Genomic DNA, 17,935 nt, shown 5'->3' with positions numbered 1-17,935 from the left:
TCTTCAGAATATGTTCTGGTACACATTGCTGAAAATACAGCCACATTATTTTTTTCCCTTTAAAAAACATAAATTCAACCTTCAAGTATTTTGTCTATGGACTCACATTTCTGAGGAACACGCTGGTTCTTTTCTCTTTCTTTGTCTCTCCCTTCTTCTTTCTTTTCTCTCTTTCTCTCTTTCTTTCTTTTCTGTGCCTCAGTGAATAAATAATTTTATTTTCTGTGTATTTATTTATGTAGTGTCACACTTCTTTTGATGCACAGGTACTCAGCTGGTGGATTTTGCCAAGGGAGAAATCTTGCTAATCATTAAGTAAATTCCTGATGATGGATTTCTGCTATAAATGTGATAAAAGGTAGCCAATTGGTTTTCTACCTGCAGGAGAGTCTTCAGGAAAGCCAGATCTACTCCAAAATGGATATGCAATGTTGTACTTGATATGGTGGAGGCACGGGAGATGGTGTACTTTACTCTTGTTGCTTCTCTAATGCTTTTTCTTCCCATTTCTCTTTCTAACCTCTCTATGTCCATGCTGATAGAGCATCAGAACATTCATCTAATGGTTTCAAGCCAATACTTTGGATTCAGGATTAGAGAGTGCAGTAGTCCATGGAAGTCCCTGAACATTTATTATCAACTTTGCTACAACCAAACTTTGCTCAGTAATTTCAGTAATGTCATCTTCTATACAGAAATGTGCAGACATTGTCACTGATTTTTGCATCAAGGCTAAAACTTTTGCTTAAAATATACAGTATAAGTTAAGAAGTCATAAAGACAGATACTGAGTGCTTCTCCAAGTACACACTAGGTTAGGAAACAGCACCTTGGTGGAAAAAAATGTGGGTTCCCTAGCAGATAGACAACCTGTTATACCGGAGAAATTGGATCCAAGAGTTGTTGGGATCCCCATTTCAACTCTGGTCAAGCTTCCTTTCCTCACTGGCAACTTCTAGAAACACAACATCAGGTCAGAATGGCTCTGATCTGACTCAGCACAGCCATTTTAAATTTGTCTTCCTAGTTTTGTTCTAAATTCTTCACATGAGGGCTAAATTAACAACCTCCAGGGTTCCAGTGGTTTGATAGCCTTGAGAATAAAACCTTACCTCTGGCATGAACTTGTCTACTTTTAGCTTCCAGTAACTGAATCTCATGATACCTTTTTCTGTTACATTAATGTACTATCTACCCTCAGAATCATTTCTCCATGTGAATTCTTGAAAAAAAATTACCAAGTCTACACTTACACTACACATGAAAACTATATTCTAAATGTCTACACATGAAAATACAATATTTTAATCCCTTTATCAGGTATTAAAATATTGGATATTAATTATTAAAATATTAAAATATTTATCTTGTAGTACTGTAATTCACTGCCACAAATTGGCTGCCCATCTCGCCTCCTGGGGTCTGGAAATTCATGGTGGGTACAGATCACTGTTCCTTGCTCTCTGTCCCTCTCTCCTAGATGTTATTGCCCATGAAGAAAAGTCAGAAAATTGGCAGCATACCTGCTCTGGAGATACTGTAGTTCACAAACTGAATATTAACCCAAACAACCATGAAATTCAGCACATGTTATATTCTGAACCCCAGAAGATGAGGAACCAACATGTTCTCTCTTGTTATTTCTATCAGATGGGAGTGGTAAGTTCCAGCAGTAGGAAGGTGTAACAGGTGGGAACGTTAATCCTCTATTACTACTTGAGCATGAATTTCTGGCAGATTAACCTCAATTCGGTATGCTTTAAGCCTGGAAATCAGATCTCATATTCACAAGTTCTTCTGTAAGCAATGAACTTCAAACATTGTTTCTTAAGGGTTTATGTCTTCCCTGCATAAGTCTGTAAGTGCATGTGTACCTACAGCAGTAACACAAGGTCCCTTGTGTGCCAGTGGTCACTCTCTGTGAAAGACATGCTCTAGCCAAACCCAAAGCTCTGCTTTACTAGCCCAAGCAGTAAAACAACTTTGTGCTGGCTAGTTAGCTGTGTAACACCTGTGCTTCGCCTTCCTTTCTTCCCTCCTATGTGACTGCTTTTTTTCCCCACCCTGAAGCTGTAAGAATTTAACATTCCAAGGTTTGTACATATTTGCAAATATGGCTAAGTAGGCCAGTGTGTTCAAAACTCCTTTGAGGAGGAAAGGATTCATGGAAAAGGAAACGCCCAATATTGCAATTGCATAAGAGTAATTTCTTTAGATAAAGAGATAAAAGGATTATTGTGCTCAGTGTCAGCTAAATAACACTCATAACATGATCTCTTTTGCTCAGTTCACTATTTACTGCTTTTACCAGCATTTTTCTCCCAACATAAGCATGTTGAGAAATACCGGGCTAAAAACTCATGTGACTTTGCTGAAAATATTTCAACATATTTACAATTAATTGCTTAAACCTATGAACTCACTAGCTTTAATACATTTAATATCTGCAACATAGACTTTGTAAAGGTTTCAGTCAGAGAAGCCTGCTGCATCTATTGTGCATTTGACAATGTATTTCGGTGACATTTACTGAACATTGCCATGCTGGTTGACAGTTTTACTACACCACACGTTGGCTGACAGTTTCAGCTTTTGTCAAATCGTTGTGCAATCTCAATTTGGCCAAGTGTTCCTGTTTACTTTGAAATGTTGCACAAGCAGATCAGTATGACAGCCAGGTGTTTCTGGTCCATTTGCCTTGGATGTTAAACACACTTTATTCGTTCGGCACAAACACTGCAAAAGGCTGGGTGCGAATTCCCTGCTGCAACATATACAAATAGCTTTCCCAGGACCTTTCTTGATGAGGTCACACCACAAATCCTGCGTCCAGTTCTCTGCCCCTCAGTTTAGGAAGGACATTGAGGTGCTGGAGCATGTCCAGAGAAGGGCAAGAGAGCACAAGTCCTGTAAGGGGCAGCTGAGGGAGCTGGTGGAGTTTGGCCTGCAGAGACTCAGGGGGACCTTGCTGCTCTCTACAAACACCTGAGAGGAGGCTGCAGCCAGGTGGGTCTCGGTCGTTTCTCGCAGGCAAACAGCAATGGGATAAGAAGACAGTCTTAAACTCTTCTAGGAAAGGCGTAGGTTGGACATTAGGAAGTATTTCTTCACAGGAAGTGTGAACATTGGATGAGCTGGCCAGGAAGGTGGTGGGGTCACCATCCCTGGAGGCGCTTAAGGAAAGACAAGGCGTGGCACTCAGTGCCATAGTCTGGTAGACAAGATGTTCGGTCACAGGTTGGACTCCGTGACCTCGTATCTTCTAACCGAATCCGGAAATGTTTTTCATACCCACAAGCTGCTACCTTGGCGTTACCAAGGCCCAGGATCCCAAGTCGTGCAGGCCTGCAGCTCGCTGGCCCGGCCCTAAGGCTGTGACTGCTGGCGGGAGCGGATCCCGCAGCGGGAACGTCCCAGCAGGAGCGGCCCGAGCCGAGGCGGGCCCGGCGCCGCCGCTCCCCGCGGGAAGGGGCGGGGCCAGCCGCGCACGCGCGGAGCGGCGGGCGCGGTCACGCGGGGCGGGCGCACGCGCGGTGCGGATGCTCGCGCCGCCGTTCGCGCCGCCGGGAGCGGCGCGGCTCCATGGGGAGAACATGGCTCCCTTCCCCGAGGAGGTGGACGTGTTCTCCGCCCCGCACTGGCGAATGAAGCAGCTCGTGGGGCTCTACTGCGACAAGGTAGGGGCCGGGGCGGCCGCCGTGCCGCTGCCCCGGGGCGGGAGGGAGGCTTAGGGGAGTGCGCAGCTGTCAGCGCCCCGGCCCCGCCGGTAACTTGTGCCCTGCGCTGCCGCGGGGCTCCTGAGCCCCTCCCGGGTTGCCGGTGCCGCCCGCTGGCCGCGCAGCACCGGTGCCGCCCTCGCTGCCCTGCCGGGCCGGCCGGCGGGCGCCGTGTCCCGCAGCGCCCGGCGCGGAGGGGCGGCGGTGCCGCGCAGGGGGCGCGCAGCGCGGGGGGCAGCCCGGCCGAGCCGCCCGCGGGCCTGGCGCTCCCTGCGCGGGCAGCGCGGCCCGGCCGTGCTGCTCTGGCAGCCGGGCAGGGCACGGGCGCGGGGCGCGCTGCCCCTCACGGGCTGCCGGGGACCGCGCTTGCGGTTCTGTGCGCGGCGTCCAGCTGGCGATTGGCGTAAAGGTACCCTAGGTATGTTCTTTTATTTCAAATATATGTAATTTTGTTCGTGCGCAAAAGTAATTTTTATTCTTGCATCAGGGTTGTTAAGTAATCAAGGCTGGTGTGTCACCTGAAAGGCAAACTTCCCTGCGGCAGCTTTGAGTGTTGTGGGAGGGTTTTGGGCAAATATTTCACAGCCAGCACTCCTGCAAGAGAAGTTGTGCCTCCCATCTCCGGGCATAAATGGCTGTTTGGAGAACCAGATTGGCTACAGACATTTAAAAGAAGGGTGAAGTTACATGAGAGGCAGTTATAATAGCTTGCTGCTGCCAGCAGCGTGGGGGAGTTCATGCTTCCTTCGCGATTTCCACACGCCACCTTGCACTGCTCTGGGATTCACCAGATCCTTTCATGTGCCTCTTGCTTTTGCTAATAAGTTAAGGAAAACCTTGAGCTGGTTTTTTTTTGCGGGATTTGTTAACTGGGCAGCATGAGCCCAGGGTCTGGGGGAAGTAGAATGGGAGATCCTGTATAGTTTCTTTCACTTTGCTTTTTATCTGAGAGTACATTTGCAATCAACTTAATCTGCAGCAGCAGAAAATTTTGTGATATCGTAACAGAATGGATTTTATTTGAATGTAAACAAATACTGACTCCTGGTAGCTGTTTCATTGTTGACAGCAGCTGAACAGGTTTCATTTATACCTCCAGATCTTGTAGTCATTTGGGTTTTGTTCCCAGAGCGGCACTTTTGCTACTTTTATTGAGCCTCCCACAAAGTTTTGACCAAATTTACCATGCCTGATAAAACTTGCTGGGGAGCAATTATCAGTTTTTCTAAGTATTGCAAACTTTAATTAAAACTCTCCAGTTTGTGATATTCATAACCTTTCATTTTCTAAGAGTTTTTATACAGGAATTTGCTTGCTCCCTTTTTCCTTTTGCTCCCTTTTTCCTTTTGCTCCCTTTTTCCTTTTGCTCCCTTTTTCCTTTTGCTCCCTTTTTCCTTTGCTCCCTTCATGCAAGCATGAAGGAATGTCCCTTTTTTCAAGAAGTGCTCAGCTTTACAACTTTTAACCCTGTTTCAGAACTTGGGGTCTGTGCCTTTCCTGTGAGGTTTATAATGCTAATGCTTTGCACCAGAAGAACTTGAGATAGTTTTTGAATTTCCTCCTTGTGTGATTGAGGTGCTGCAATTATGTAAGTCTGTAGTTCTGTTTACATGGCAATTGTAATCTCCAAAGCCATGCTCTTTATAAGTTTAGTTTGACCTTGAGGGTTCTTTAATTTTGTAAATTGCATGTTACCTGTGTTCATCAGGTTCCCTGTACAGTGTAATATAGTTGCTGCTAATGTCTGAATTCAGTAAATTCCAACAAATGTTAGGGAAGGTGAAATGAGTTCATTCTTGCTTTGCTTCTCTGGAGAGCAGTTATGATGTTCCTGATGTATTTAAAACATAGGCACTTAATTAATCCTTTAGGACAGAGATACACAGTTTATTTTGTTCTTCCAGGACTTTGTGTAAGAGAGAACAGTAAATTGGACATTTAAGCTGTTTGGTGCTTTAGGAAGGTTATCCTACTTTTTTAGCTGTTGCTAGCAAAGATCTCACTGTACCTTTGCTGCATTCTTAAATGACATTTTTACCCATCTTGTATGCACTGCCCTGGACTTGCATAATACAAGTAATTAGAATTATATTTAATAAGGTAATCCACCCTGTTATCAAATCTATCTCCTATTCTGATGATAAGAAAATTCATTAAGTACTCTGAGGAAGTTCCCCCTGTAGGTAGTGGAGTGTTACAGCAGACAGTTTTTATACTAAAATGCTTGTCCTAATGCCTGACGTCATCTTTGCTACAAATAGAGCAGATTCTGTTTTCCCATCTCTAGTGAACTGTTCTTCGTTTTCAGAAAGATCTTGTGCCGAATTGCAGTTGTAGCCATGTCCTCCATCTTAGTTATCCGTTCTCTAGCTTAAGCAAACTGATTCATTCTACTTCATCACATGGGTCAGGCTTGCTGTACCTCAGCATACTTGTTGCTCTTGTCAGAACTAAGCTGCCATTCTCCAACAGTTTAAGCTCTCTGACTGCTGCTGTTATCACTGCCTGCCTTTCTTGCTCCCATCAGTGCTTGAGGTGACTCACAAAGGCTCCAATCTGGCAGAAAACATTTTTTTTTCTGAAGCAGGGTAGGTTTTCTCTTGATGTAGTGCTGCCAGCAAGCATCGGTCAGATCGGTACTGAAGCCAGTGGGAGGCAGAAAGTAGGACTGTGACAACCAGCAACTAGATTGACTGAAGCTACTGTGAAACCTCAGCCTAACTATGTCTGTGTTTTCCTGGAATCTTGTGCAGAACAGGACATTGCTGGTGTCGAGTAGAGCAGATTTGTTGTTCTGCAGTTCTTTTTTTAACAGCAGCATACTTGCTTTGTGCTTCTCTAATCCCATGCTTCTCTGAGGACTGATGCTCAAATTCCCTTTCATTTTTGTCATTAGACTCCTATTCTGTATGCAGCAGTATGCACTTGTCCACGTCAGCGTGCTGATGTCCAGTGGGGCAGTTTCTGTTATTGCATTATGGTCTTGTGTTTTCTGCACTCTAGAATGTGCCACTTGTGTAATACCAGCCTTCCTAGCTATGTCTGAAAGTATCGTATCTGTCACGAACGAAGCAACACAGATTTCAGCTGATAAGGAAAATCCCATTTTGGTTTGGTTGGAAACTGGTAGCCTGGGCTTGAGAGCTCTGTTTGCAAGTGCTTGAGTTACCCTGCAATTTCCTGCAGACTCGGTTACTTTGCTGTAAGGCAAAACAATACCAAAAACCTTAGAGAAATCATGATCTGTAACATGTATCATTTTCCCTTAAAGTAGTTTGGTTATCTTATCAAAAGGAAGTTGTATCTGTGCTGGCCAATTGTTAGTTCTTATAGCTTCAAGATTGGGACTACTCAAATAACAGACTCTGGTCTACGTACAGCCTGTGATTAAGTTTTGGCTAGGCCTTCCCGAGAAGCAAGGCACCTGGTCTTCCAGTATGGGATTTCAAACTTCCTGCTGGCTTATGGAGTTACTGCAGCCAAAGCATATTTTCAAATCTTTGTGTTACAGAATTGCCCAGCAAGTTAAGGGTGCTTTAGGAACAGGGAAAAATGCTTGCCCTCCTAAATGCTGCAATGAAGATAGCGGTGTTTGATTGCTTGTTCTGCCTTTCTGTCTGCCTCTCAAAACTAGTGCAGGACTTCATGTTGTGACTGAGTGGATGTAATAACTGGCTGCTGCTGGAAGGGTTAATTGCTGATGATATCCTTTGTGCTTGTCTGGCCCCTTGATGAGCAGCTAGTTCATCTAGGGAACTGAAGCGAAAGGTGATTCAGTAAAACTGGCTCACTAAGAGGTCAAACAAGCTCCAGAACCAGGTTGTCAGTATGGGAGGGAACAGGATGAACCATGGCAGGAGGTAACAGTGGCTTTAATAGCTCACCTTTATTGTGAAACCTTTGGGTGTTTGAGCAAAAACATCTAAGGTCCTTCTTTTGTCTGACTTCAGTCTCCTGTGAGCTCATCTTTCTACAAAAGATCTCTGCAGTTATTTCTCATGGTTCATTAATTGCTTTGGCTAGTTCTTCCTGGAAATTTGGATCAGTTTTGTCATACTCTGGTGACTTGAATGCATTGAACTTGCATAAATATTTAACTAGTATTTTTATTTCCTAGCTTATGCTTCTGACTCTTTGCTAAAAATTAATTGCCATAAATATTTTTCCTAATTAATTTTTTCATACAGACTTGAGCAAAGAAGACTTTAAGATTTTCTGTTGTCATCTGCCTTTCCTATTAAATAGTTGACTTAAAAGATCACTTTTTTTCTCCTGTAATCTGTGTTCTCTGTCCTCCTAATTTGAAGTCTAAATGCTGTTCTGTTCAACTTACCTGCACTTACCTTTGGCTTCTGCTGCAGAGAATGAATTGTTTTCATGTATGAAGTTTGTGATTTTCTTATGTCACCTGTAGTATGATGAACCATTTAGGAGTGAAAAATACTCTGAAGTTGTTTTGGCATTGTAAAGCACTGGACAGGGCATTATTAAGATAATACTTCTTGTGGCAGCCAGGGGGACTGAAATCTGAAAAACTGGACCAATTATTAACTTAGGACTTAATTTTTCCAAGTGAAATTTTCCTCTTGATGCCCTTGAGAACAGAAAATGCCTGTTCCAAGAAGGTAAGTGTATCTGTGCTTCTAATTAAAAAAATGTTGGTAAAGCTTTTGTTTTCCTTTTGAAATCCCTTTTCAGTGTTTCAGTACACTGCCATTCATTTTCTAGTGTTGCTTTAAATAGATGTGAGTTGATTTAGAAATCGATAGTTTTTGGTTATTCTCAGTTAATGTTCTGTAACACTGAGCATCTGCCTTCACCTATGTTTAGGATGAGAGAGCTACTTGAGATGTTTAGTCCTAGTAAGTCTGCAAACTTAGGTGGGCTATGCTGTTGCTGCAGGCAAAAGATGGAAGGAAATTCCTTCCTTGATAGAAGGAAATTAAATCTCCTCATTAGCATCCAGAGACAGACAACAAATTGCTCACCTATGTCTGTTTCGTCAGGGGTTGTACCAGTTATCTTTCCATCTTAGTTTTAGGATCCTGAATAGTTCAGTAACTTTTTGCCATATCTTTTGGGAAGTGGCAGGTTTGAATTATTTTTTCTTAAGAAGAGTATTTTGAAAATGAATCTGAAAGTGACAACATGTTTTAAATATCTACATTTTAAAATAAATGTGTTTTGAGTGCCATAGGAGGTCTGAAATGAGGGACAACAGTCATAAAATTTGTTTGGAGTTTTATTGAAATTTTTCAGAGCTGCATAGCAATTTCACTCTTTTTTTCCAAGATACTTCTAGCACTTGTTGTTACCTTCTCATAATTTCTTTAATTTTGTCTCTCAAAAAACCTATTTTTTCTTACTTACCAGATGCTTTTATATATATTTTTTTTTCCTGCCAGACATAGTAGCAGTTTTTTCTCCCAAGTAATTGGTTATTAACTATTTTTGCCCTTGTATCGTATGAAAAAAGTTTCCTGTTCACTTTTTACATACTGCTCTGATCTTTCATCCTCTTTCCCAGTCTGGTCTGGAGAGCTGTAACAGCCCACCTTTGTCCTTCTCTGCTTTAAGCAACAATTTATTCTCTCACATTCTGTGTTACAAAAAAAGAAAAAAAAAAGAGAAAAAGAAACTGACGCCTTGTAAAAATCCAAGAACTGTAATTACTGTGTATCAGTACAGGTTTTGTGCAGCTATCCTAGAATACTCTTTAACTGATTAAATACTACAAGTTGTAATTCTCGAGACTTGGCTTTTTGCTTTTGCAGTTAGTGGCCAAGATGGATTAAGCTGGAGAGGTGAATTTTTCCAGTGCCCACCTATGTGTTGGGAACTTGTAGTGAGGCTGATGCAGAGGAACAAACACATTTTTGCTGTGGTTCTGTGAGTTACTGCAGTGGGAGATTTCATTCCTGGGACTTCAGGTATGGCCTTATAGAAAGTTGAAGATGAGGTCTTAGCAAGAATCTGTATCCTTGAGGGTGTAAAATGGGAAAGAAGTCTTCCGTGCCATGTAGACTAGTGTGACACAGGTAGATAAATAACAGCATAGTTGCAAGTGTTCATCATGTTTTCATTTGAGGCCCTTGTAGCTCATAGCGTATTTAGTAGCTTTTTAATTGGTTTTAAATTTTTTTTATTCTTTTTCGTCCTTTCCTACAGATACGGTGACAATCTTTGTTCTTCCAGCCTTGGTAAGGTTCTGCCTGTGGAAATCACGTGGTGAAAGAGGCTTAGCTGATTTTTAGCTTAGCTTAGGTTAGCTGTGCTTTCTGCTGTCTGATCTGACTCTTGTAGCAATTGAATCACTGAAAATCTTGGTTGAGTTATTCCCATGTTGTTATTCATGTCTCATTGTGAAATGATCTTCGTGATTTGAAACCTCGTCTATAGGTGTTCATTACACAAAATTGACTGTGGATGTAGTACAAGACAGTGGTATGGAAGACAACAGTAAAAATGGAAATACAAGAGTTTTTTTCACTGTTCCCTTATGCTTAACTTTTATCAGCTTGTTCTTAGCCTTTGAAAATAGAATCTGAGGTTTTACCTTCCCTGTTTGCCAGTCTTTGAAAGCAAAATAATTTTGTAATTTTCTGTGCCTGAATCTTGTATACTGTTTGTTGGTTGGTTTCAGTTTGTGGGGCTTTTTGTTTGTTTTGGTTTTTTGATTAGTTGGGTTTTTTGAAAAGCTATTTCAAGACAGTGATGCTGCAAAACAGCTAGAAGATTACACAAAGGACAAGGTTGCACTGAAAAGACAACAACAGAAAGAAGGGCATTTGAAAGCTTTGGATTTCCTGTTGAGTTCTGCCTCATTCTGTCCTTCCTGCTTAATTAATTGCTATTATTTTGGGTTGACGCAGTGCCAAGAAAGGTGCCGAGGGTAGAAAACAGATTTCTCCTGTGATTTAAGGCTTCATACACATAAACAGGTGGGAGTGTGAAGCAGTTTAGCTAATTCTCTTAATGTTCACTTTGTATACCTTTACATAAAGAGCAAGCCAAGGAGAGGTGACACTGAGGACAGTCATTCTCTTGGTTAAGCTACCTCAGCACCCGAGTTCTTCCTTGGGGACAATGTCAACTGAACTTCTTGGGGATTCCTAAGTAAGGGGGTATAACTGGGTGCTACTAGTGCTCCAACCAGGTGAAAAATGAGCCCAGTAAAAGGCAGAGCTCCTCCTTGGATTAGATACATTCATCTTGCAGCTGCATGATTGCCAGCACATATTCCAGGGAAGCTGCAGGAAAGTACAGTTAGAGGCAGGGCTGCTCCTTCGGTGTGTTTCCTTCTCCATAGCCACACCCTCATTTCCAGCAGATTAAGAATAACATGAAACAGCATGCTCTTGCTGTTGGCACAGGCTCACCTTGTTACGGTTTTTGTTCCTCCATTTTCTTGTGCCTGAAACTGAGATGAATGCCTCTGCAGAGTGCGGGTTTGTCCTTTGAATTTTAGTGCTACTGCATATGCTAATACCTAAAAATATAACAGTGAAAAGATACAGCTGACTAGTAGTGCCTGGTTCTTTTTTGTCCCCAGTGTTATTCCAGTCTAAAAATCAGTTCTTTTTTTCACAGAATAGGATCATAGGATATTCTGAGTTGGAAGGGATGCATCAGCTGGATCGCTGAGTCCAGTTCCTGGCCTTGCGCAAGAATCCCAACCCCAAGAGTCAGACCATGTGCCTGACAGTGTTGTCCAAAAACTTCTTGAGCTCTGTCAGGTTTGGTGTCGTGACCACTTCCTTGTGGAGCCTGTTCCACTTCCCAGCCGCCTTGGGGGTGAAAAACTTTCCCGATATTTATCTAGATACCTTTTTTCTTTTAATCAGAATGGTCTACCAGCTCTATAATAAAAAAAATTTTACTGTTTTTTAAATTCGTTTTAAATCTGCTGAGTTAATTAGTGATAGAAGTCTAGTCTATTGATTATCAAGAACATGATTATCAGGAATATTATGTCTTTTATTTCATATTCTGTGGCTATCAGCAGATTGTACAAGTCTTAATATAGTTATATGTGGAAAACAGAATATAGAGGAATGACCTGCCAAAAATGTAATTTGGGATGACACATGCAAAAGAAAAACGACTGAGAAAACCAGGAAGAAAAGAATGTACTCAATTTTCTTAGATTCCATACTGAATTTTTAAGGTTAGTAGTTGTTCAGAATTAAGGTGCTGAGAGGGAAAACCTTCATTTGAAATTAATTTGGCTTGTGAATTTGTAGCCACATTAAACTTTTTAAAGTTTAACGCATTTTATGATTCCATTTATGATTCCATTTTAAATTTGTGAAATCTGTAGGGAAAGTGGAAAAATAAGTTTTTCCACTCCTATTTTCTTTCCTCATATTTTTGTAGTTTTCCATCTTGATGTTGGGAATAGCAATACTTGTAACTGGGAGTGTTAACATGCAGCATGGACTTTGCTTACTGCAAATTTTGATAAGAGCAGTGTACCTTTTCTTTACTCCTCTTTGCTGCTTTCTCCTTGATTCATAGTATGCTTGGAAGGAAGAAGCAAACATTTTTCACTCCTTAAATTTATTTTTGGCATAGTTAGTTGGAAAAAACTGTTTCAGTTTACTCACTGTAAACTAACATTACTGGAAAATTAATTTCCTTTCTCTAAGAACACATTTTTCCATATTGGCACATGCATAAAACACTTCCAGAAACCAAGTTAAATACTGTGTTTTGTTTGGTGATTCAATTAGCAGTTTGGAGCTTCCTTATGTATTCACAGCACTGTGGATAGAAATGTGTCTTGTCTTCATTAGACAGGAAGTTTCATTTTTTTAATGAAAGCACTAAAGCCAGGAGGGAGATACAAGAGTTGAGTGCAGAGTTATTTCAGTTGAGTGTTGTGAACATAAAGCACTGTCTGAAGAGCAATTGCTGTTAATATTGCCAATATTGGTATTTTGTTCTTAAAGCACAAAAGTTAAACATCATGTTTCAGTAAGGAAAGATGTATGTTTGCTATAAGTCTGTGCATTCATCTTAACTGTGTTAATGGCTCTGTTATAGTCCAGTAAGTTGGACACTCACCTAAAATTAGCATATACTTGTCTGAGCTACAAAGATTTTTCAGGTATGGCTATGCTTTAAGTGCATCATTTATTTTCTTTTAAAAAAGCTTTAATAAATTCAGTTAGTATTGAATTTACTTCTAGAGGATCCCTGCATCAGCCATAAGTCTCTGAAGTGTTTCAAACATACTTTACAATACAAAGGAATGAGTGTTCGGACAGTTGCCCACGCTGTTTGGATTATGAATAATTGTTAAATTTCAGGAGCCACTGAAACTGTTGCTCTTGTGGTACTGCTCCTCAATTAGAGTTTGCATTCCAAACACAAATCCAGTTGTGCTGTATTGAACAGCTGTTTAAATGTAATGTCTTCAGAAGCTCAGAAAGCTCCCAAGTTTCTTGAACACTGGTTCTGCATTTTAGTGCGGTGTATTTTAAGCCTGTTCAGGGTTCTCACATGCATCATGCTTAATATTTTTGATGAGTCAACAAAATTTCATAATCCATTTCCTCTCCCTTGCCATTCTCTCTTTGAATTTGGGGGGATGTGGCTTTTCTTTTTGCACTACTGAACTCCAGCAGTAGTTTTCCTTGTTAGAGCTGGTGAAAAATGGACCTTGGAATGGAGTAGCTTCTGTCTGTTAATAGTCTTGGTCCCCTGTCATGGGACTTCAGTCCTGGTAATGAAATTACAGGTCTGAGTGACTTTGTTGCTAAGCTACCTGTCCTCTGAAAAGCCAGTTGTTCTCAGCTTTGGCTGACCTTTGTAATACAGTGATTTCTGATTTAAGTATAGTTACTAAACTTCAATATCCTCTCCATAAGTCCTAATCTGTTGGATATCTGCAGGAACCCTCAGTAGCAGAGGTGAATATACAAGTGCTTCATGTTACAGTGGCTTCTATAACAATCCATTTCTAATGGACATTCTTAAATTGCATGCTCAAAGAGATTATTTATTCCAAATTTGTGGATGACAATAGGTAGATTCAGCAGAACATTTTGAATCTTGAAAAGGCTTTTAGTCAAGACAATGAGAATATTCTAGTTTTTTATCAGAACCAATTTAATGATTTGTTTTTAAAGCAAGCAGCAGAATACAGTAGATTTGTGTTACACACCTACCTGTTACCCACTTCAGCAGTCTTGCTTACATTTTTAAAGTCAATCAAAATGCTAAGTATTTGGGAGCACATGGAATTCTTGGAGGGAAAAAGATCTTTGGGGACTGCCTCCAGTCACTTTGTGGATCCTTATGGGTAGAATGAACTATAACAACACTATTCTTAATCAAAGGAAATGCCACCTGAGAAACCACAGTTAGTTATTGAGATGTGATTCACAGGTGCCGGGAGGTGAGGAGGCTGCCTGAGGAGATGCTTCTGTGCCCATCACCTGTGCTTGCTCAGGCTTCTGCTTTTCAGTGTGGAAAGTCAAGCCCTCAGTTTTGTATAGTACCACTGTTCCTAGTGCTGCATTCTTGGGGCATAGTGTGGAACTGATATGGCCTTTGAAGCCAAGATCTTTCCCCATTAGGGATACGTAACAACGTATGCTTCAAATCCTAACAGTGTGTTACAGACATCAGTTTTTTTCTGACATCTGTCACTAATTGGTCTAAAGCATATTGGACAAAAAAAACAACCAAAAAAACCAACCAAAAATCCTCTTAAACTTTGCTGTGTTTTCTCTCTCTTCTGGGGCTAAGTAACTTTGTCTTTCCATAGTGAGAATCATTTTGCTCATATGCACAGCATGTAATGTACAGTATGCACAGCTTACTTGGAGTTGCATAAGGATTTGGCAGGTGTCCAGCACGTTTCAGTTGCGTTTTGCTTATGGCTGCCAGGAAGTGGCATGCAATGTCACAATGAGTAAGTACATTTGGGGGCTTGTGATGAAAAAAAGTTTTGCATATCTCTATTTGTAGTTGTTTTTGATGTAAGTAATATGTTTGAATACGTATGTCTCAGATTCCCATTTCTTGTAAACCCCATAGATTCCAGCGTCTTGGTAGTTAAACCACTTCTCAGTATTGTGGCAGCTTGTTTTCTGAATTGAGATCTTTTAGACTGCTTGGTCTTGTATACTGCTGTAGACTAGGATTCTTGAATCTGCACATGGAATAAAGCATAAGAATGGAAAAGACACTGTTTTTCTGTGTTCACTGAAGGAAAATGCAGGTTTAAAATATATTGTTGCCAGTGATGACTATACATGTAAAAATGGCGCTACTGTATTACCTAGAATTTTGGTCTGTCTTGATTTTTTGGGTTTTGCTCCATTAGAAACCTCCAACAACTAATGTAGTTTGTATTCAGTGGTAGGACTCAATATTCCTTGTGGATAATACACAGGATGGACTCAGGGACCTATGTTAATTGCTTTTTGGTATGGACAAAATTGTGGATTGGGAAAGGGCCAAAGCCTGTCAGTAACCTGTAGGGCTGGGGAGATTGCATTGACTTCTGCCAGGAAATCTTTCTACATTTGTTTACCTCAGTGTTTCACAAGATTTGGTTTATGTTCCTTAAATACAACTTTGATTTTGCTGGCTTCACTTTATTTTAAAAACTGAAGGTGTTTACCATTTATAAATAAGGGGAGCAGTGAATCCCAATGAATCCCCTAGTCTAAGGATTTAATTTGTGTTTGACGTGATTTTCATTGATTTTTTGTGAACTTTTCTTTCTCTTAGCTTTCCAAGACCAACTTCTCCAACAACAATGATTTTCGGGCTCTGCTGCAATCTCTTTATGCCACATTCAAGGAATTTAAAATGCACGAGCAGATTGAAAATGAGTGCATCATTGGTTTGCTTCAGCAGCGTAGCCGGACAGTGTACAATGTACACTCGGACAACAAGCTCTCAGAGATGCTTAGCCTTTTTGAGAAAGGGCTAAAGAATGTAAAGGTAAGTAGACTATGAGAGATTTGTGACCTGAGGAAAACATGATGTGATTACATATTTGCTTGCCTTGCCTCTTCATATTCTGTATGAAGAAATGGAGGAAGAAGAAACTTTTATGGTTTTTTTTTTATACTTTCTAGGCTGAAACACAACTTCTTGTGCTATTCACCACAATTACTAAATGAAAATTGTTTTCAGAGATGTGTTTTGTGACAGTCTTCACTGTATAATTTGAGGTGTTTTGGAGAGATAGCATGGAAATTCCAAATATAATGACTGTTTTACTAACTGGTCAGAAGTTTCTGGCTATAGAAATAATGGGATTTTATTAATTTGTTAGGAAACCTTGAGGATCTTTTTTTTTTTTTTGGTGATGCACAGCATTGTATTGTTGCCACAAATGGAGATGATTCCCAGACTTATAAAAAAAAGCAGCATTGTTTTAATCTGTGACTCATGTAGTCCTGTTAATGATCCAGTTGTCAAAGAACTCTAAATATTATTTCTCCAGCTGGCTTTTTTGACAGTGATTATCTGTAAGTACTTTTCCAGTAGAATTCTTCTTGAATTCTTCCATGTCGTTCTCTTGGGGTATCCAACTCAAGTCCCCCTTCCTGCCCCCTAAGAACTATTGTCTCCAGTAGTCATTTGACATCCCACAATACATTTCTAATATGTGTGGTCCAGATTTTCAGTAAGAAAAATACTAAATATGCAGTTGACTGACTCTGTTTGGCCATCTAAGCCTTGTTTTGACCTGGGAAACCTACAAATAATTTTTTCCCTATGCATTGTAAACCTTTAATTTTGTCTTTTGTCCATTAACAAATCAGGAAATGAAGGAAAGACGGAAATTTAGCACTTGGCTTTGTGTTACACCTTCTCTGATAGGATGCTAGTGTTATTCTGTTGCTTGATTTTTTAAGTGTGCAAAACCAGATTTCTTTAGTTCTCTTTAGATACATTAACTTTAGTTAATGTTTGACTGTTTTTATGGAGTGATTAGTTTAAACTGATGGCTTAAGCTTGTCCCTGTAATAGTCAGCATTTCTTGATATTGTAGAACCTTGAAAAGAAAAACATTTACTGTAACAGTTGGGAGGAACTTCAGTATGTTGCAATTACTGGGCAGATTTCAGAATCAGCTTCTTATTAGTGACTCAGAGAATAACAAATTGATATATGAGGTTGGACTAACTTGAACGTTTAAAAGTCAGTTACATCATTATTTTAGAGTTCTTTGAATTTCCAAAGTAAAAATCTGTATAGTATCTCTGACTGTAAATTCTGTTAATAATTTGTGAGTTTAAATTTTAGAATAACTAAGGTAAAATGTATGCAGTTAAACGATGAGGCAGAAGCGTTCTATCCTAGAAACTTTATATACAAACCATGCAAATACTTAAATTAGTCTTCTACTTCTTTGAATATTGTGTGAGATTGTAGACTGGCAGATTTCAGTCTTTGCTCCAAAGTAAAAGTGGGATTAGACAAACGAATTCATGTATGCTAAGAAAATAAATTGGACTTGGGCAGGAAGGGAATTTTTTGCTCTGCCTGTTAACACGCCAGTTCAGAGTGTCAGCGTCATTAAGTAAACACGTTCTTGCCATGAAATAGAGCAAACCTGCTGCATGCATGGGAAGGGCGTAATGGGCTTTCCTTTGAACCTCTACTTTATTGAACAGTTCAATCCTTGGATGACTGGATGAGACTGGGTAACCATTAAGTCTTTGCTTTCTTCTCAGAATGAATATGAACAGCTAAACTATGCGAAACAGCTGAAGGAGAGATTGGAAGCCTTTACCAGGGATTTCCTTCCTCATATGAAGGAGGAAGAGGAGGTAAAGATTTTCTTCAAATGTGATGGAGATCTTTCTTGGGGTTTGGAATAACTGAATAGAGACAAATGGCTTAGATGTTCATTGTTTTTTCAGTTCTCTGTTTTTATTGCTATGCTAATTTGCATTCAAGACTGTGGTGACATTGTTCAGTTCTCTGACTGGAAAGTGACCCATTCTGAAACTGAATATATAAGAAGCTTATGATGAAATAATAATTCTTGAAAAAATTGATAGCAAAAGTCCATTGGGGTTGGGATTTGTTTGCAGCAAGTAGTTAAAATGGCTGTATAGCAAAACTTAAATGAGAAAAGAGAGGTCCTGTAAACCAGTGCTTCATGACTCAAACTGACACTCCCAAACAGCTTCTGACCTATATTTGAAACATAGACTAGTACTGCCAGTCTGATGATTTATGGG

At 40.4% G+C, this 17,935-nt stretch overlaps 1 protein-coding gene across 4 annotated transcripts in view; it reads left to right on the top strand.

Annotated features, from left to right (window-relative positions):
• The first annotated feature begins 135 nt into the window (after positions 1 to 135).
• Positions 136 to 17,935, top strand: part of FBXL5 (F-box and leucine rich repeat protein 5) — a 37,634-nt gene continuing 19,834 nt past the window's right edge. For 2 of the 4 annotated variants that reach the window (XM_086890265.1, XM_086890266.1), the window contains exons 1-3: positions 136 to 3,677; positions 15,462 to 15,677; positions 17,423 to 17,518. In XM_086890265.1, coding sequence (XP_086746391.1) covers positions 3,279 to 3,677; positions 15,462 to 15,677; positions 17,423 to 17,518 — 711 coding nt within the window. In that variant the 5' untranslated portion in view covers positions 136 to 3,278. Of the gene's footprint in view, positions 3,678 to 3,966; positions 4,135 to 9,890; positions 9,917 to 15,461; positions 15,678 to 17,422; positions 17,519 to 17,935 lie in introns of those variants that run through there. The other 2 variants (XM_086890267.1, XM_086890268.1) reach the window with 2 other exon arrangements.

This window comes from Cyanistes caeruleus, chromosome 5 (assembly GCF_971803275.1).
Source record: "Cyanistes caeruleus chromosome 5, bCyaCae1.hap1.1, whole genome shotgun sequence".
Lineage (NCBI taxonomy): Eukaryota > Metazoa > Chordata > Aves > Passeriformes > Paridae > Cyanistes > Cyanistes caeruleus.
This window is presented reverse-complemented; position numbering and strand designations above follow the sequence as displayed.